The sequence below is a fragment of the Aplidium turbinatum genome, chromosome 6, assembly GCF_918807975.1.
Source record: "Aplidium turbinatum chromosome 6, kaAplTurb1.1, whole genome shotgun sequence".
NCBI classification, from domain to species: domain Eukaryota; kingdom Metazoa; phylum Chordata; class Ascidiacea; order Aplousobranchia; family Polyclinidae; genus Aplidium; species Aplidium turbinatum.
The window spans coordinates 5077317-5098682 of NC_137477.1; the positions used below are offsets into that span (position 1 = coordinate 5077317).

General features: G+C 37.3%; 1 protein-coding gene across 1 annotated transcript in view; it reads left to right on the plus strand.

The window, feature by feature from the left end:
• Nucleotides 1-491: 491 nt before the first annotated feature.
• Nucleotides 492-21366, plus strand: part of LOC145772786 (SWI/SNF complex subunit SMARCC2-like) — a 30082-nt gene continuing 9207 nt past the window's right edge. Inside the window, exons 1-10 of the mRNA XM_082584661.1 lie at nt 492-638; nt 6371-6509; nt 7171-7350; nt 7683-7892; nt 8549-8676; nt 9182-9230; nt 18518-18652; nt 19102-19226; nt 20537-20648; nt 20864-20966. Coding sequence (XP_082440787.1) covers nt 513-638; nt 6371-6509; nt 7171-7350; nt 7683-7892; nt 8549-8676; nt 9182-9230; nt 18518-18652; nt 19102-19226; nt 20537-20648; nt 20864-20966 — 1307 coding nt within the window. The 5' untranslated portion in view covers nt 492-512. The remainder of the gene's footprint in view (nt 639-6370; nt 6510-7170; nt 7351-7682; nt 7893-8548; nt 8677-9181; nt 9231-18517; nt 18653-19101; nt 19227-20536; nt 20649-20863; nt 20967-21366) is intronic.

The following is a 21366-nucleotide window of genomic DNA, read 5'->3' on the forward strand; positions in this document are numbered from 1 at the left end:
AGTAAGTCTTGCTGAAAAGTAAGTTATAGGCTTGTTAATAAAAGTAATTTGCGTTCTTCTGGTGACTATTTACTAGGTTACCTCCTGATGTTAAAGATGATAACTAGTATTTGTATTTCCGACGTTTCGTCAGCACGACTGACTTTATCAAGGTGGCTAAAACAGGTTAACACTGTGCTGACTGTCGAACACAGTCGTGCTGTCGTGCTGACTGACACAGTCGTGCTGACTGACAAAACGTCGGAAATACAAAAGCTAGTTATCATCTTTAACATCAGGAGGTAACCTAGTAAATAGTGACCAGAAGAACGCAAATTACTTTTATTACCAAATGCCTGGTGAACAGTCTCTCTCTGTTTTTATTATAGGCTTGTTCTTGATGCTAGATGGATTTATTAGTTTATGCAAAGCCTAGGTTAATAATAAAACCTGTAGCTTAGTACATTTTTGGCCTTTAAAAGTGATGTGTAGTTATTGTTTAGATTGTTTTAGTTTATTTTTTTTATGCCACCATGTCTTCAATGTTATGTAAAAAGAATGGGGCTCCTTGTGCAAAATATTATGAATCAACTACAACTATTGAAATGTATGACACAGTTCGGCTATGGTTAAACAGAAATACAAAGAAGTATCCACAGGTATGGTAAAACTTACGGTACCATATGCAATGGCTATACATATGGTCCCCTCATTACTTCAGCATAAAGCTTGCCCTCTTAACGGGAGCAAGTCTTTTAGGCGCAGACAGTTAGGCGCCGGTCAAATAGGCGCGCAGACTGTGGCGTCTGGATATTTAGGTGCAGAGCATTGTGGCGCCCGTTCACTTATGTGCTATTCGTAGTAAAGTCTGCAGATTGTATAAGCTTGGCAGGTAGGGCAATGCTTTTCACAAAATGTTATATTGAACAGAAAAATATGTTGTTTTGTTAATGCGCGTGCATTTATTTGTTAGAGCTTCTGTTTATTTGTTGTTAGTCATGGCTTCAGTGAGTGAAGCTGCTTTATCCGGCAATGCTTTTCACACAAAATGTTGTATTGAACAGAAAAATATGTCATGGCTTCGGTGAGTGAAGCTGCTTAAACTGGCAATGCTTTTCACACAAAATCTTATATTGAACAAAAAAATATATTGATTTTTTAATGGGCGAATTGGGCATTTATTTGTTGTTAGTCCAGGTTTGCGTTGGCGAAAGCTTTATCAATAAATTATTCAAGTTTCCGAACATGACTGAGTTCACTTTTAGTTATATAAGTCAAATAATAACTACACTAAACATCAGTAAAAAGTATACCGTAGGCTATATTCAAGCGGTGGTAGGCTTGAGTGAAAAGTAACTTAGTTTTCTATTAAAACCCCTACGGTACTAGGTTTTGCCAAAGCTGAGCTGACACAATCTGCAGACTTTACTAGGAATAGCACCTAAATGAACGGGCGCCACAGTGCTGTGCACCTAAATATCCTGACGCCACAGTGTGTGCGCCTATTTGACCAGCGCCTAACTGTCTGCGCCTAATAGACGTGGACCCCTCTTAACTGCAGTTTTTTCACAATATACAAAAGCTGGTTTAAAAACATCATATATACTTTATCTTTTTTTATGTGTGAACTTATCTAGCATTGGTATGCAAAGTGTTTGTGCAAAGCTTCAAGGTACCTTGGTTTGACACAGTTGAAGTACTTTATTTTGAGGCAAACTTGGTGATTCAAGTTCAAAGCTCATTTGATGACTGCATTTTTTCACTGCTTTTACCTGTCGTTTGTGTCATTTTTTTAATTGTAGTTTATGTTATCAAAGCTACGTTATTTTTATGTTATTATTGGAGCAAGTATTTTATTGGCAGAAAACAATAGGCTAAAAATGTGGGTCTGCTACTATTCGGTGAGTACGATTCGGTGAGTTCCTAACCTCTAACCCCTAACCCTAAAACGGCAATGATAATTAGGCTACGGTACTCAATAATTTAAAAAAAATAATTGTAAAAATCCCCCGTTAAGGGATTGGACTCACCGAATCGGACTCACCGAAACGGGCCATTCCGAAAAATGTTGCTTCCAATACTTTGTGAATTTCAGCACGAGAACTCTCACTGCCTCCCTCATTCACAAATTTGTGTTATTATTGGAGCAAGTATTTTATTGGCAGAAAATAATAGGCTAACAATGTTGCTTCTGATACTTCGTGAATTTCAGCACGAGAACTCTCACTGCCTTCTTTATTCACAAATTATTAAATTTCAATGTGTATATATAGGAAATGCATGAACTACATCTCAGGCCTCGAAATTTGTACTTTTTTCCGGCGGTCAAGCATGTCCTACCGGACTGGCCCTTTCAGCGGACATTTGATATCTTAACCGGACATATTTTTTGCTTGCAAATAAATCAGTGCGTTAATGACAGTCGTGTAATGACGCAATAAACACAATTAAAAGAAACAATCCAAATTTCCTTATTACAAAAGCAACTCCGATCATTTATTCGGTGGTTTTCGCGTTATAGAATCGTTGTGCCATGCGATTACTGCCGACGCGGGGTCGTAAATCTCCATGTCAGGACTGTCCAGACAAATGCGCATTAGTGACTCAATAGTGTTAGCCTTCAATAGTGTTAGTGTTAACTAACTAACACAATAGTGTTAGTCTAACACCCTCCCTTATGTGCAGAAATTCTATTTCTATCAGTATCAGCGTGAATAAGGTCGCCACATTCGCCTAAGCACGTGCGGAACCCAGCTGAGACTTGCTTCTCTGTGACATTTTTTTTTAACAAACGATCAATGTAACGCAATAATCCGCATTGTTAAAATTAGAATACATAATATCCTGCCGAAAAGTTCAGACAACTTTATTTAAAGGCAACATTGCAAGGCGTTGAAATGATGTAAAAATGGCTACTTTTACCATCAGCTCGTTATCTACGCCACTCTGATGTGATCTTTAAAGCAATTGCCTGTACTATTATTGTTTCAGCTCCGTATTTGTTCGCGTTAAACAAACAATTGTAACAATTCAAATTTAAAATATATTTTTGCTGCATTAGCTCTATTTTTGTAAAGAATTTTGCGGCGGTCATTTATGACCGACCAATGAGTCGGCTTCGGCAGACATTCGAGGTCATTCCGGAGGTCATGTCCGCCATGACCGCCGGAATTTCGAGGCCTGCATCTACAAAGTTACTAGGGTTCAGTTTTTGCATTTAAAAAAAAAACTGAAAGTTACTGTATAATATACCGTATTTTATCACTTAAAACAGAAAAGATGACTTTTTATGACTTAAAGCAGCAAATATGACCTTTTATGACTTTGTAACTTTTTAAGCTGAGCTCTTTAAAATGCAGTTGTGTCACAGTTATCAGTTTTACAGCTTTCTGTACCACCAAAAAAAAAGACTTTAACGATTTTTCTGGCCCTAGTTATTATAAGGAATCTTATCCTAATTTTAAGCAATTTTGATTTGTGCAATTTAAAGTCCTGAGTAAACTAAACTTAGATGTCAAAAAGTTTTTCATCGTTTATTGTAAGATCAGTTAACATTGGCAGAAAAAAAACTAGCTAAAAGAGTTGGATTGATCGGATCGTACAGTGTTGCAAAAGGCAATTAGAAATTTGAAGCACACAGCTTTTTGTTTTGTTTATTGAGGATTTGCTATGCATTGATTCTTACCTTAGTCAAAATAAAATCATGTTTAAAACCAAGCAAAATGTCCTTTTTGCACAAAATTTTATGCATAATTTATTTTGAAACTCAACTTTTTTTTCGATTTTGAAATGTTTTTTTTTTCATAACATATATCGCTCACCTAGAACCGAACTATGTTATGTCCAATTTTTGCAAAAATCACTTTCAACTTTTCTTGGGTTCTGGACATAGCTCTATCTGATGGCATGCTCAGATTTCTTTTATGTCAATTATTTTAGCTTTTAGCCTATGTTAAGTCCTGCAGAAATTTCAAAATTTTCAAACAGAACTGTGCTATGTCCTTCCCTGGACTTAACATAATGTCAACCTATTAACTGTGTCTGGACATAACATAGTATGTTGGACTTAAACTAGTTGCTACTTTTGACTGATTGAAAATGCTGGACATAATACATGTTGTGAAAAGGTGATCTTCTGGTTGATGTATTGATGGTAAATTCTCAGCACATTTTTGACATTGTGTCACTCAGGGATGACACAGGCTGTGTAAGGCTGGTTGCTATGGGTCATTTAAAACCAATCCTACCATAGTGACAATCACTGATTTTAGCCAAGTTGTTAACTTCAAAAAATTTGTGAATGATTCACCACAATACTCACATATCATTCGAGGCTCAACTTTTGATTCTGGGGTCCAAGGCTTTTAGGCGCAGACAGTTAAACGCCGGTCAAATAGGTGCGCACACTGTGGCATCAGGATATTTAGGTGCACAGCACTGTGGCGTCCACTCATTTAGGTGCTATTCCTAGTAAAGTCTGCAGATTGTATCAGCTGAGGTTTGGCAAAACCTAGTCGGAGTTTTGACGGAAAACTAAGTTATTCTTCACTCAAGCCTACCACCGCTTGAATATAGCCCACGGTATATTTTTTACTAAAGCATTGCCAGATACAGCAGCTTCACTCACTGATGCCATGACTAACCACAAGTAAATGCACGCGCATTAACAATACAACATATTTTTTTTTTCAATATAACATTTTGTGTGAAAAGCATTGCCCTACCTGCCAAGCTGATACAATCTGCAGACTTTACTAAGAATAGCATGTAAATGAACGGGTGCCACAGTGCTCCGCACCTAAATATCTTGACGCCAGTGTTGCCGCCTATTTGACCAACGGTCCAACGCCTAACTGTCTGCGCCTAAAAGACTTGCTCACTGATTCTGACAGTGAAAAATACTGTAGACCAAGATTATGCAATTAAAGTTTTGCTAGGTAAATCCAGTCAAGCTATACTTCAAGTACAAATATTCAGAGCCGTCTTTCAGTGAGATAGACTTCATAAAATCAAGTCAACAGAGCAGCAGACGACTTGCAACTGAATTTTCATTGCCGTTAGTTATGGAACTACCCAAATGTTACAAATCACAGCTGGCAGTAAAAAAGGATAAAAAAGCCGATTTGATGAAATTATGCAAAAAAACCTCATTCTTCCACACCACCACCACTTTTATGCAGACATTCCAGAAGTAGCTGAACAGTGAACACCAATGCTAGTTTTGCTTTTGTTTCAGCCGGACTCATCTTGACTACAGTACTCAAAAGAACTGTTAAAAATTCTGAGATACTAAGTATCAATTTTGCTGATATTTAGGTTGCAGAGTTATTATCTTTCTTTGTAAATTCATTAGGTTGTTTGTTTGTTCTGTAGACACTGTTAGAAATTAGCATAGAGATTTTATTTAACCATTCCTTGAATTCTAGTTTCATAAATGCATCACTGGTTTGTGACAATGATTAAGGTTGTCAGATCAACTAATTTAGTAAACACAGTATTGTTAAATAACTTACAGTGTTATGATTGGGATGTTTTTTAATGTCCAGATGTTAATTTAGTTGAGCTGTTGAAGATTATTTCAAAGTCTGATGAAAGTTGGTGATTAGGCAGGTAAATTTGATATTCAGAAATCTCAGTTATGGTTCTATCTAACAAACGTGATTGCAGCATTGAGCAATAAACCTTTCAGCTATTTACTAGCTAGGTTTTTTGAGGAGGCCATGTACCAAAAGTCCAAATAAGACCTGGCACGTTTTATAGCACTATTGCAGAAGATGTGTAAGAGTATGGCAAAGAAACAATTGAACATAATATCACACAAGTGAAAAGATTGTGTAGTACCAAAACAGGATATCATGGTTCTACACTGTAAAAAAGTTTACAACTGCTACCTGGATGCTTCCATCTCAATTTATAGCTCCATCTAAAATTGTTTCAATGTAAAAACAGTGGTTACAATACTTCAATCGATTTTATAAATATGCTATGTCCGTTATTTTATAAAATTACCAGTTAGAAATTTCAAAACCAAACAATGTTAAGTTCGTCCGATACTTAAAAAAAACACTATATTGCTCACCCTAGTGGTTAAAAAGTATCATAAATGATCCCCAACAACCAGCAAGATATTACTAGTCACACTGGTATAAAATATTGCATATATAGCGGGAGATAATTTACAAAAACCCAATTCAAAAGCTATTTTTCTGTTTTTCTCAAAACTTGAAAAAATGGACATAACATAGTTCGGTTCTAGGTGAGCGATATATTACATTTTCAAACGACATGTAAAAGTTGTCTTTATTTTTCTTGAATGAAGTAGTTTTTCTGGTTGATGCTTTGCTTTATTTTGTCTCTGCATTAATCCTAAAAAAAATTGTTTACATTTCAGGGGGAACAGCCTTCTAACAAATATCTTTCAAATTTATCTTTCCAATTACTTCAATTTCAAGAAGATGCATTTGGTAAAAATATGAAGTCATCTGTTCTTACAAAATTACCCATGAAATTCTTCAATGATTTTAAATCAGGTAAGTGAAAGTAACTTGTAAAAGAAAATTTATATTTAGACAATTCTATATACATATTGTGAAGAATTTACATAGGTAGGTAGGTACATACTATTGACATAGGTAAACTTAGTGATTCCAGATTCCATAAAAATGTTGATTTAAAAAGTTGAAAAATGAAATATTTTCAGACATTTGATATTTTCAGAAAATTTTTATTTACTCAAAAATTCGTTCACTTCATTCTTCTTTTAATGATAAGTTTTACTTCTTTTTTTTGGTGCATTTCATACAAAATAAAAATTCCCTTTGTTTCTATCAAAACATTGTGGTCAGTTTTGATCGGTGTTTAACAAAATCACAACTAAACTTAGGGTTAAAAAAAATGTTTGGTTTCAACCAATATAATTTCAGGCCTCATACCAATGTTTCCAAATTCTATGGTCTTTTTCTGTATGTAATTTTCTTAGGGTTTAATGCAAAACATTTCTTTGATTATAATTATAAAAAAGCACTAAAATCGTAGAATACCAGCAAAGGAATGAAATGTATTGAAAAAAAGCTTTTGCAGATTGCATCAGTTGACAGGGGTCTCTTGAAGTCTGACTCTTGTGCTTGTGCCGTATACACATTTTTTTCCTCATTTATTTTGCCCCAAAAATATGTATGATTTTTGCATTAGGAGGCGGACTTTGCCATGTTCTTGGAGCTCTGTTGAAGTATAAGCATGAACAAGGACTGCGGAGATTTGATTTTTTAAGCCCTTCACGTCTTGATCAAAATGTTGAAATCTTAATGATGCTTGAAAAAGTTTTAATTCAAACTGGTTTGTTAAGCCGTCCCACTGTGTGTTTTAAAGAAGGTAAGTCTGTTTTGTGTTGAAATTTGACTAGGCTATTTAAAATTAGTTTTTATGATTTACAAATTTTACGTTATTGTAAGACCATACAGTTGTCGAAGAATCTGTCATGTTGATCTGAAGCCATGTAAATGGCAGCAGAAATACTCCACCTCGTGGAAGCACGTAATCAAATCTTTGGTCACTTGGCTCAATATCGGGCACATGAATTTACAGCCCGGGGCCGTAGGCTTTATATATATTTTTTATCGAATGAATACCATAATACACGTGTAACTTTTTTAAGTTTCATGTCACATGGCATTTTCTTTGAAAAAGTTGTTTCATTTTTGCAGAAGTTGACACAAAACTTTTAGTGAAACTTTCTGATATTGTACGAAACCACCAAGGCACTGTGACCTCTGACCTCTCTGTCGCGACACACATAGTTCATCCTGAACCTACCACAGAACCACGCCAATGGTTCACACCAATCAAACGACAGGACAATAAATGTCTCATTCACTTTTGGAAATATCCAGACTCATATGACTCATGGGTTTCAGGTAGGAGAATAACCAGAACAAATTCCTTTTGTGTGGTGTGAAGATGTGGTTGTGGCAGAATAGTGCAAAAAGCATTACGAGTGCTAACATAGTAGCCTACATCAGCGACAGCCACACTTTTTTGCCTTTGTGCACAAAGAAAGTGCAAGATCAAGTGGCGCTGGTTCAGCTCTCGGAGTGTGCGCTTGAGCTCCGCACTTTTAGGACTGTTCTCCGTTTAGCGGCACCTAGTAAATGAATCCATAGACACAACACTTCAACAATCGAAAACTTCCTTCTGTAAATTTCGTTGACTCGGCCTGAGACAGTGGTTCAAGTGTGCAAAACTGCCAGGATGAAGCTCTCGAAGAAGCTTTCTCAGTCCGAGAATACAAATTCCCCCAATCGATAGATAAATCTGCAAAACCGAGCGGTAAGATCGTCGCCTCTCAAAGATACGTCGGTTCAACGACGAGCATGAGCGGGCGTATGTGTTTTGTAAAGTCATCACAAAGATATCTGCATTTATCGATTCGTTAAGTTGAAACGAAACATTGGAATAAATTATCTTTTTACCTGCATTTTACAGAAAAACATTCACAGACACCCGGGGTAGTACAGCAGTCTCGTTCATTTTTAGCTTGGCTTTATATTTTAAAATTGTCTTCACATCATAGCGTCAGAATGCACTGTCAATGAGATATACGACAGCCATCGAAACAACCAACATGTGCATCACGTACACACTGGCTGGCTGCACGACCTCGATGTTTACAATGAATGGATGAACGAACTCGATTATCAGGTAACCAACAGAGCAAGAGGGTCAGACTTTTGTATTGCAATTCACCATAAATTTTGATGTCTCTATCATCTGATGAAGGTTAACTTTGTGTCAAAGGTGTCGGCTTTTCCAACAAGGATTCGCCGGACCAAGTCTTGTTATGTCTTGTATTGGCTTAAGCTCTTCAAAAATGATAATAATATGATTTCAGTTATTGTCGTTTCACAACAGCTAAGGTCTTTTAGCGACAGGGCTCATTTTTAATTTAGTGCCAGGTTTACGATGTCATCACATTACTACCAGACTTATTCTCACTGCGTTATGCAAGAAAGAACACAATCGGTACTGTTCAGTACAGTTTTTAAAGTCTTCGGTTTGACCCGACCTTTCCAGTAGACAACTTACGTGGAAGATTAGTTCAAGAAGATAGGTTGGTGGTAATGTTGGATTGTGTGGGTGCGCTAAGAGCAATGAACTTGCGATGGACACAGCGCAATATTAAAACTTGCATTGTTATAACGTTTAGGTGTCAAGCTACGGCGAATGGATACCTCCATCACTAGCCAAACGAAAAGGTTGGTATTTGGAAGTAAGGTTTTGAAAACAGTTCTTAAGCACCATCAACATTTTGTTAACACAAAGATTATGTCATTTAAACAAAATATTGACAAACAGTTCTAAAAAACTATGCATGCCATCTAGAGCTTAGCCATGAAGGACTTAAGGGGACATTTGTCTCCACGTGCAGTATCTCAGAGGGGGACATTGTCATCAGATGGCGCTAAAGAGTTACTGTCCCCTGTCGCTGGAAACCTCAGCTCTGCCCCTACTTAGTTTTTTCTAAACGTCTTTGCTAAATTACGTTATTCACTAAATTCTTATCAAAGAAATTACTGATTCTTATCTAAGAATTATCTTTTTTTTTGCTTACACTAAATGGTCATCTTATTTTCAAAAGAAATGCACGTGAACTTAACACGATGTCACGGTTATGCAGCTATTCAATTGACAACGAAAAACTGGTATCTGTGGCTGCCAATTTTACTGCACTCACTTGTCGAGAAATCGGTTGATGTCATTTTGTAAAAGCAAAGATATAATCAGGCAATGCTGAAATTAATCCAGGAGAAAGCGCAATTTAAACATTGACTTCCGTCTATGCAATTTTTCTAACCAATTTATAACTGTCTATCACAAAACCAAGATGTGAATGAAGGCGCACTGGGTTCAAATACAAAAGTATAGTTACCGGCAGGGCCCACAAGAGGGGGGCCCGGTGAGTTCAAGGGGGCCCGACAAAATGTCTAAATTCACACGATAAAAATATTGATTTCAACGATTTTGCATAAAATATTGTTTTTATATTAGTTCCGTATGTCGAATGGGGCCCCCGTATGGGTAGCCTAGGCTATGCCCTTTTTTAAAATTACAGAATTTTCAATTTTTTGAGTTTAGGGGGGCCGATAAAATGTTTAAATTTGCGTGTTAAGGTCGATTTTGCATAAAATATTGTTTTTTATATTTTGAAGTTGGTATTTCTTAATGTCATGAACAACAGCAATGCATTCATCCTAAGTTTGCTCCCCTAGTCTCTGCAGATTTCAAGGTCAGAAATGGTATTGTATGTTAATGTAAAGCTGTATGCACAATAGCACACATATGCAATGCTATGTCAGCCATGTCGGATAGTATTGCAATTTTTTATCTTCGAAATGGCTGATTTTACCCACTTGTTGCCATGGTTACAATCAGGTGTTGCCAGAGTTAGGATTAAAGTTAGGAAAGGTTATGGTTTTGATCTTTGCCCAGGACTAAAAAAATTTTCCAACATACAAGTTTTTGTTTTCAACAGCTATAAACTTTTCCTCGAATTAGGGCAGAATTCCATATCTGACAACGTTATTGAGGTTATATTTACACTATGTAGTGTTTTAGCATTTTACAGCATTTTATCTTTGTGTATTACTAGTGTGTATCTGTGAATTTAAAGGTATATTTACAATAGTGCATTGTTTGTGAAATAATGGAGTGTTAATACTTTAACCTAATTTATCCTTTGTAAGAATGCGCACCGCAAATTTTGCTTGTGATTGGTGAGATATCACGCGACATGTCGCGCTGGGGGGCCCGGCAGCAACATCTGCACCGGGGCTCGGCAGTGCTCTTGGAGGCCCTGGTTCCGGGTAATACAAAACTACAAATACAAAGTGACCCAATATTTTCATCAAAAACGCCAAGGTCAACTCAAGAAAAATGCTACGTATAAGCTGGCCTACTTCCAGTGAATGAAATAAAGTGAAAATTTTTCTTAAAAACGCACGAAATTCCTTCTACTGCTGTTAGCTTTCAGGTACGTCTATTAGAGCGTGCATTCGACACAATTTGTTTGTGTGTTTGCAGCAAGTCTCTGAGCGAATTTTAGGCTTTTTTCATAACGCATTGTCACGATTCCCACTATTTCTTACACGTAAGGAGACTTTGAAAGATTGATGAATAGTTTAATGAATTATCAAACGTCAACTGAATGATCGAATAGTTTTACTTTTGACATTGTAGATAGAAATCCTTAAAGAATTAACGAAAGATTCAGCATTTCCAGCAGGTAATCCAATGGCACTCTAAACAGCGATAATTTCTTTGTCGACTTCGGGATAGATACACTCTGATTGCGATTGCAACTTAATCAACAACAACTACAACAGGTTTTAAAATCACTACCTTACTTTACAACCGACTCCAATCACACAAGAACTCATTCTTCTGATCAAATTTCGTAACGCGTAAACATTGTTATGATGTCATTACAGCGTAGGCGTACAAAGTGAAAGAAGGTTAATCGGCAGCAGTGGCCGAGTGGTTAGCGCGTTGGGCTCGCAGTCGAGAGCCTGCATGTTCGACTCCAGCCAGCCACCCAGTGGTCGATTTCGAGTAATGGGTAGTACCAAATTTAAGTCATAAGCAGAGTAGACAACCGGAAACAAACATTGCCGTCGGCTGCAGCGTGGGTCAGGTGTACGTCGGAAGGCGTACACCGATGCATAGCGCTCAAGTCCGCTTTCCCGCAATGCAGGATAAAGTTAAACAAACAAACAAAGGTTCGTGCTAGAGAACTAAAAATTGCCTTATAAGATAAAAAAAATTGCCTTATTTTAAACAAAATTGCATTAAAAGAGCAAGTTTTGCCAATACCAAACATCTCAGCCAGGAATTAGCAACAAGAAAACAGAGACTTAGCTTTATTTCTGAAAAATGCCGAAGAAAACATGATCTTATCCTTTTGCTATGCCACCGGACACCACCATTTTACAGGAATATTCGTAACCACATTTTTGTTGAAAATGCTTTCAGAATGCACCAAATTTAAAGTAATTTTTCAAAATTTTCTGGGGGAGGCCCTCCAGACCCCCCGCTGCTGGGTTGTCAAAACCCCCCCATTCAAAATTTCTGGTTACGCTACTGTGCTGTGCAATGAAAAAAATGAATAGCCGACCACCACTATCCGCAAAATGTAAGAGGAAATTCATTAGGTCATAATTTCGGTAGACTTGTAGCCTACGATAGGAAAATAAAGTAAGCTTACAAAAATTTTCTTAGACCTGGAAAAAGAATTAAAAGCTTTTGATTCAGCATTTTTACATAGCAGCGGACTCAGTTCAGTTTGTTTTTATTTCTGACCATCATAACGAAAATCAATATATGCCAAACATAGCAGTGGTTTAAAAAAAGTAGAAGCGACAAAACGCGAACATTACAACCTGGTGCTTAACACCGAAACTGGACGGTCAGTTTAAAATGTGGCACGGTTGTAATGCCCTTTTGCTGCTTTTGGCTAATTAGTTCAGTTGTTTTTATTTCTGACCATCACAGCGAATACAATACATGTCAACATAACAGGTCTAGAAAAAGGTATAAGTGACAAAACGCGAACGTTAAAACGTGCTTTAGACCGAAATACGTTATTAAGTTGAAAGATAATTGGCACGGTCGTGACACCTTTGAAGAAATTTAAAATGAAAAGGAAGTAATCAAGAAAAGGTTACATACAAAAATAAAAACAACAACTGAATTGTTCAACACTGAGCATAATCAAGCGTGTCTGTATGTTTGGAATTGTGTATTATTATAGAGTGTGATTGGCAAATAAAGTATTTCTCTCACATTGGGTTTCCAAGACCATGAATCCATGTTTTGTTTTTGTCATGATCAGAACATCACGAAATCAAATAAATTAACTTGACTTATGCGTTAATGTGTACTGAAGCGATATACAGTAACTTTATTGTAGTGCCAAATTTCAGAGGATCACCTCTTCCGACGTAAATGTCCTTTGCATTGATCTACTTTCTTAAATATACTTGGTAAACTCTCGTCACGCTTCAATTTATTTGTCTGACAAAAGCGCACCGTCACGCATGACTAATCGGAGAAAAGGACGCGTGGCAATAGATTAATCAAGCACGTGTGTGCAAGCACTTGCCAATATGGCGCAGCCACTTTTGTCCAAAAAAGAACACGAGCTCGTATGTGGCAATTCAGCTTGTCAGGCGACTTTGTCTTCAGCTGCAAAACAGGAAACTTGGTAAATTGCTTGCGAATTAGACAACTGGTGCTTTCTTTTGTGAGATTAAGTTGCTAAGCTTCCATCCAGGCATTGCTTGAACTGAATCCTGGTTTCAAGAAAGAAAATGAGTAAGGCATATTTGTGATGGTAACTTACAATATGTTTTTCTAAGCAGTCTAGTTTCAATTGCGTTGGTTTAAGTTAAGAATGTAAGAGCCTTCTGATGATCCCAATCAGCTTAAAACAGGCTGTTAAATTATTTAGTGAATGGCACCTGTACGTATTTAATTTTAGCATTGATTTGCATACCATAGCCTACTTTTTTTAGTAGGCCTACCGGTATTATAGTATTCATGACTTGGTAAAGATATAATTGGCATAAGTTTTTGTTACAACAAAGCATTTTTGCACTTCACTAGATTTGCAGTTTTGGTAGCTCTAGATAAAAATATATGCAACCTAATTCGTACCAAAAAAACTTGTTAAAACAAAATAAATTGACTCAACTATCCTGAAAAAATCGAGAAAAAAAAGCCAAAATAGCACATGGATCAGAGTTTCCACTTAGGGAACGTTCAAATATTACGTAACGCCTTCGAGGGGGTTTATGCAAAGCGTTACGTTAGCGTCACATCGGGGGGGGGAGGGGGTTTAAGCAAAACGTTATGTAACGCTTTTGAGTACGGAATGGTAGTTTTTAGTGCTGAATTTGTAGTGAAAAAACGTTACATGGAGGAGGGGGGGATTGAAAAAAGCGTTACGTAATATTTGAACGTTCCCTTAACCCTAACTTTAAAATGTTTGTGGAAACTCTGATTAGTGACTTCGGCTTTGTGCTTTTTTCTCTCGATCTTTTGAGGGTATGGATTGTTCAAGGTACAAATTAGGTTGCACCATTAAAAACACTTAAACGGGACGAGAAGATCTTCTAAATTTATTCTTAAGAAACAGGTGTGAAATTTCTACCAATTGTACAGTCCATAGTAAGCTAGGGATGCAACCTAGTTCGTACCCTGAAAAAATCGAGAGAAAAAATTAAAAAAAGCGTAAGGTCGCTGATCGCAGTTTCTGCAAACGTTTTAAAATTTTTCCCCTGAAAAGATCGAGAGAAAGTTAGCACAAAGTCTCTGATCGCAGTTTCCGCAAACATTTTTCCGCAGTTTCCGCTAACCTTTACCCTAACTCCAACCATAGAGTAATCTATGCTCTAACCCTTGCTGATCGCAGTTTCCGCAAACATTTTTTCGCAGTTTCCGCCAACCATAGTTTCCGGTAACTCTTACTCTAACCATAGAGTAATCTATGCCCTAACCCTCGCTGATCGCAGTTTCTGCAAATATTTTTTCGCTAACCCTAACCCTCGAGTTTGTTTGCGGAAACTCCGATCAGCGAGTTCGGCTTTGTGCTATTAAACTGCGATCAGCGACTTCGGCTTTTTTACTTTTTTTTATCGATCTTTTTAGGGTACGAACTAGGTTGCACTCGTAAGCTAGTACCGGTACTGTAGAAAAGGTTGTTTTAAAAAGGAAGTGGCTGCGTTTACGGCGCCGTAAATACAGACGTTCCATGCCTTTTTTCTAGTCTTTACGTCGCTTTTAGTGCGCATGCGCGCTGTTGCTGAAAAAAGCTGGATATATAACTAAATTCAATTGTTTTCACCAAGTGATTCAGTGGCGCATGCGGTTTGCGTCTGATTCTTACAAGGATATGAGTTCGATACTTCCAAGAGGTGTGCTTTTTTTTAACCCTTAGGCGGTTGGGCTCCTGGAGTCTTGTTCAGTTTGGGGGGGCTGTCGATTCTTCTTATGCTTTAGGAGTGATATCTCTGTTATTTTTTAAGGTACGGTTTCAAAATTTGGGATTCACTTTATAAAACTATTCACGCAGAGCATATCCGAAAATTAAAACTATGTAAATTTTAGAACTGCTTATATACGTTGAAATGTTGATGTGACTTATGACGTTTGAATTACTTGGTATTTTTTGATAGAGTAATGAAAAATATGCATTGCAATGTTGTGATTAAATTTTTTTTACATAATCTCAATTTAAATCATTTGATTAACGAGACATGGGCCAAATTAATTGCTTTCATCCAGCTGGTGGGAAAATTTTGAACAATAGAATATGAAATATTTCAGAGGATGTGCTGAGAAATGCCCTATATCTCTCAATTTATAACCTTTATTCTCTCAAAATTTCAGCTCAATAGAGGTGAATAAAAGTTAGGAAAAGTCAAGAAATCTCGTATTCGCAGCCTCAGTGGTTTTAGAGATACAACTGTTGATACAAAAAAGTTGAATTGACAGCCCCCCCCCCCAACCTTCAAAGGGTTAAGCTAAATTCTCACCTGAAGTGACTCAATCGTTAGGCTGCGCATTTTTGTGGCCGTTTAGTTTGTTTTTAATTCTGAACATCACAACGAAAAAACAGTATATGACAAACATAGCAGAGATCGAGAAAAAGGTAGAAGCGACAAAACGCGGACGTTATACCGTGCATGATACCAGATAGTCGAGAACGTCTGCGCGGCGTTCGAAAGAACGCGGCTGTGTCTCGGTAACGACACTTAATGGCAAGCCAAAATAAGGGGAACAGCTGACTCGAAGACTAAATGTCACTTCGCTGCTTCCTGTTGTCTGTTGTATCGCATCTGTGATCGCAGTGTAGGCTACTGTATGTTATCGCAATGGGCGCAAATAAAAACACGATTATTATTATAAAGCAGGACAATCAGTTTAAAATATGACGTCGTCGTCGTGTGAGCCTCTGGGGCCGAGGGTCTATCCTTTTACCACCCCAGATTCACGATGTTCCCGGACTACACTGGAAGGCTAGAGAGCAGCCAGTCTTTGGTTTCGTCATCCATGACACACAGACCTTCCACTCCGTTAGGTGGCTTGAAGATGGAACAGTCATTGATGATGTGGTCTGCGGTCTGTTCCTCGGCACCACATTCACAGAAGGAGGAAGAGGCCATTCCCCATTGGTGCATGGTTGAGTGGAAAAGCCCGACGTCCTGTCCTGGTATAGTGTTAGGCCGATTGGGCGTGTGTCGGCGTCGGGGATGAACGAATAGAGTTTGGTGGCGCTTGACTTCCATTCAGAACTCCATTTATGGTCCGCCCAAGCAGCCGCAGAGACGTCTTGTTCTCAAACCTTTAGTTAGGCTACTTTACGATTCAATCGTTAGGCTACGCATTTTTGTGGCCGTTCAATCAATCAATCATTTTATTTTTCGTCATTACTGCGTCCGGGACGAAAAAGATACTAACTACAAAAATCGATATAAACCTACCAGCACGTTAACGAACGGGAAAAGGTGGCAAAACCTTGAAAGGTTTAAAACGTGCCTGAATGAAAAATTATGTAGTAGGCTATATCAGTAGTTAGCACGGCCACAAAACCCAAAAAACAAATAGCAAAAAAATAAAACAAAAACAGAAACAGTTTAGTTTGTTTTTAGTTCTGACCATCACAACGAAAAATCAGTTTAAAATATGGCACGGTCGAACACCTTAATAATTTTTTTTATAAATTTAGAAAGAAAAAAAAAGGCTAGTGAGTTTTTTTTTCTTTAAAATTCTATAACTTATTCATAAAATTTTTAGGTGTTTACGACCGTGCCATATTTTAAACTGATTTTTCGTTGTGATGGTCAGAACTAAAAACAAACTAAACTGAACGGCCATAAAAATGCGTACCGGTAGCCTAACGATTGAATCGTAACGTAGCCTAACTAAAGGTTTGAGAACAAGACGTCTCTGCGGCTGCTTGGGCGGACCATAAATGGAGTTCTGAATGGAAGTTAAGCGCCGCCAAACTCTATTCGTTCATCCCCGACGCCGACACATGCCCAATCGGCCTAACACTATACCAGGACAGGACGTCGGGCTTTTCCGCTCAACCATGCACCAATGGGGAATGGCCTCTTCCTTCTTCTGTGAATGTGGTGACGAGGAACAGACCGCAGACCACATCATCAATGACTGTTCCATCTTCAAGCCACCTAACGGAGAGTTGAACTAAGGTCTGCGTGTCATGGATGACGAAACCAAAGACTGGCTGCTCTCTAGTAGCCTTCCAGTGTAGTCCGGGAACATCGTGAATCTGGGGTGGTAAAAGGATAGACCCTCGGCCCCAGAGGCTCACACGACGACGACACCATATTTTAAACTGATTGTCCTGCTTTATAATAATAATCGGGTTTTCATTTGCGCCCATTGCGATAACATACAGTAGCCTACACTGCGATCACAGATGCGATACAACAGGAAGCAGCGAAGTGATATTTAGTCTTCGAGTCAGCTGTTCCCCTTATTTTGGCTTGCCATTAAGTGTCTTTACCGAGACACAGCCGCGTTCTTTCAAACGCCGCGCAGACGTTCTCACCACTCGGCTATCTGGTATCAACGTATCATGCACGGTATAACGTCCGCGTTTTGTCGCTTCTACCTTTTTCTCGATCTCTGCTATGTTTGTCATATACTGTTTTTTTGTTGTGATGCGCAGCCTAACGATTGAGTCACTTCAGGTGAGAATTTAGCTTAAAAAAAAGCACACCTCTTGGAAGTATCGACTCATATCCTTGGGAGTACGAATCTGACGCAGACCGCATGCGCCACTGAATCACTTGGTGAAAACAATTGAATTTAGTTATATATCCATCTTTTATCAGCATCAGCGCGCATGCGCACTAAAAGCGACGTAAAGACTAGAAAAAAGGCATGGAACGTCTGTATTTACGGCGCCGTAAACGCAGCCACTTCCTTTTAAAAAAGCATAAATCTTATGATGTTAATCAGAAGTAGGCTATTTTAAACATAAAAGTATGTAACACATAGTCATATCGAGCAAATTCAAGTATGGTATTCCATTCGAGTATGGTATGCCTTGTTCATGTATGATAGATCATGATCCTGTCTGCCTGTATTTTTAGACATTCACATTTCCATACGTCTTCCAACCAGTGTTGGTTGTAAAATATCCTTTCTCTTTAGCATATGCCCAGAATACCTTATTCTGACAATTTAATCTATGCTCTTTTTCATCTCTGGCATATTTTTTTGGCTTTTTTACCTTGCATATTTATTTAATCTTGTTTTTTCTAAGGATTGTTAGTTTTTTTTTTAAGTTTATAAATTTCATAATGTAATCAATTTTGCTTGTGCACTTCTTAAACAGTGCTTTGTGAAAGACAGAGAGCGTTGTTCTATGAAGGATACAACATCACCGTCCACCATATATAAAAACTTACATATTATAAATTCTTTATCAACATCAAAGTTCTGCATTTTTCAGGTCATGTAAGCAAGACTGCAAAGGCTGATAGTCCATTGAGCTCATCAGACACTGATCGTAAAAAAACTTTGACCAAAAAGCGATCAAAGCAACGATCACCTTCCCCAGAACCAGCTAAAAAGAAAAACAAGAAAGGTGAATTTTGTGATAACTTGTGTGTATTTGTTAAAAGTGCTTTTAATTTGAATTGTAAAAAGTTTAGTCATCACGGCTGAATGAATTATTGAGCTTTTTTGATTTTCTTCTGAACACTTTCGTAAGTCTGACTTTTATGACTACGTTTTTCAGTGACTTTTTTAGAGAAATTTGCAGCATTTCTTTATTTATTGTTGTGACTATGTGACTCGATGATGTTTCAGGCATTTGGACTGATAGTAACCAGTGTTTGTTCGTCACAAGTCTTTTGTGAATTGAGTAACAATCTGTTTTACAAATTTGATTTTGAATTTACTTACTGAGAGTCACAATCACATTGAATTGTTATAAAAATATTCAATTTTTTTCAGTCTGATGAAAACATAGAACCTAATGCTCTTTTTAACCAATTTTTTTGTTAACATTTGGATTAAACTGTAAAAATTTAGGTGCTCGACCCAGCACACCATCAACAACAGGAAAAAAGAAAAAGGAAGATGAAGAAGATCTAACAAAAGACATGGAGGAACCTGTACCGGTTCCGAGCATTGAAGAAGTTCAAGTGACACGAAGTGTATGCCTTTGTTGATAATAAATTGAATTTGTAAAAACTAAGTTAATTTATTATTGTTGTTAATTTATTATTCTTTCAATAAGTCCTTCGGTATTCTTCGGTTTTTCGGTTAATTCCCGGACGAGCCCCCAGAATGTCACGATTTCTTTCTATCTCTTACCAGGAAAAAGACTTAGAAAGGTTCAATGACGTAGTTTAATGGGTTATAACCGAAAAGCAATCAATTAAATTCACGGATAGTTCTACTGGTGAGATGATATATAAAAACGCTTGAAGGACTCCAACGAACGGCTTTTCAAATAACTCTAATTTTGAACACAATTTATATCAGCACCAATTCTCATCTACTTGTATTCGATTTCTTCAACTCTCAATCAACAATAATTTCTGCACCAACTACCAATCCACAACTCATAACACAACTCTCATAATCAACTCGTCATAATACAACTCCCATAATCACATAATCAACTTAATAATAATAATTATAATATGATTACACAAATTACACCACTATTTATAGAAGGTTGTTTCGGTCTAGTAACTTCGAGAAGGTTACGTAATGTCACATTGTTAATGTTCTGTCAAGTTGCATTAATGTAAACAAGCAGAAGCCCAAAGAAGTATAAAGAATGTCACGTAGGAGTAGAAGATTCTTACATAATAAATATTTCGCAATCGGACATCAACTGGTAAACACCCTTATGACAAACGACGCTCAGAAATTATGAAAAACAACAGAACATTCCAGATTTGCATGATTACAGACGATTCTGAAAATGCGTTACATTATACAGATTTCTCATTCAAAGGTTACTTCAGGTCAATACCCGATAATAACACACCGCTCAAAATTCCATAATGAAAACAGCACATTCTGTCCAGACGCAAAGCAGCCCGACGCGAGGCCTTGCACATTGATTGTGACAATGGTTGAGACATTTTTGCTAAGTAGCGTTTCATGGGACCAGCTTAGTGCATATAATACAAATGTAGTCTCTGGAGTCGGTAAATATTGGTTTAATACCCTGTCAGCTCATGGCAAAGCTTTTAAAATTGTCAGTAAATTTTTTACTACTTAGCACTTCATTGATTCTTAGGGTAATAATTTACTAAGCTCCAATTCACTTGTGTTGGCTTTTTTGCCATGTAAATTGTCGATGTCTTTGCAAACTGTGATAGGTACAACAACATATAAAAACACCCATTATTAAATCGAATGCTAGCGCCATACAAGCAATTTTTGTTGAAATTTTATAGCTTTTTCACATTAAAAACTATGAAGCAAAAATAATGTTGCTGATCAACAGGGTTCTTCAAAGAAAGACACAGAAACACAGCCCATTAAAGGTGGGACACTACAAGAGATTGGTGAAATTGAAGATAATAATGACGTTGAAATGGAGTCTGGCAATGTTGCTGGTTTGTTTACCACATTTTTATTTGCAGTGATCGGTTGATAGTTTTTCAAAAATATGTTTGTTATGTAGGCTACACAGTTGTGAAATTTATGTTAATAGTTTTTGATGCAATCTGCTCTTCAGCAATATCTTTTGATAATATAAGGCGTTTGCTTAACAACTACTGTTATACCACAGATAATACAGAAAATAGAACCAAGATTATTATTATTGCAGCAACTTCTACAGAAGAAGCTGTCACTGAACAGACCCGACACATCATTGTGCCCAGCTATTCAGCCTGGTTTGATTATAACTCAATACATGCTATTGAGCGAAGGTAAGTAATTGAAAAGCAATGATTCAATTTTCACCAGAAGCCAAGGACATGTTCATTATTCCATATCTACCAAACACATTTTTATCTTATATGCTAGTCATGTTATGCATCTATCCTAGTGTTGGGCGATATTGAAAAAAACAAAACGATACGATATTTGAAAAAATACTCGATATTTCGATACTTTTCGACATTTTTGTTCTAACTAAGAAAAGAGTTTCTCAATCTTCGAAATTAGTGTCGGCAATTGCTGAGGTGATTGCCGACGCAGATGCATGAATAGCGCATTAGTGTCGGCAATAAAAATGCTGAGGCCACACGAGCGCTTGCAAGGTTAGGGTTAGACATTCCTCCCAGTCGTTATGCCACAGCCATACATTTGCTCCTAAGTCAACTCCCT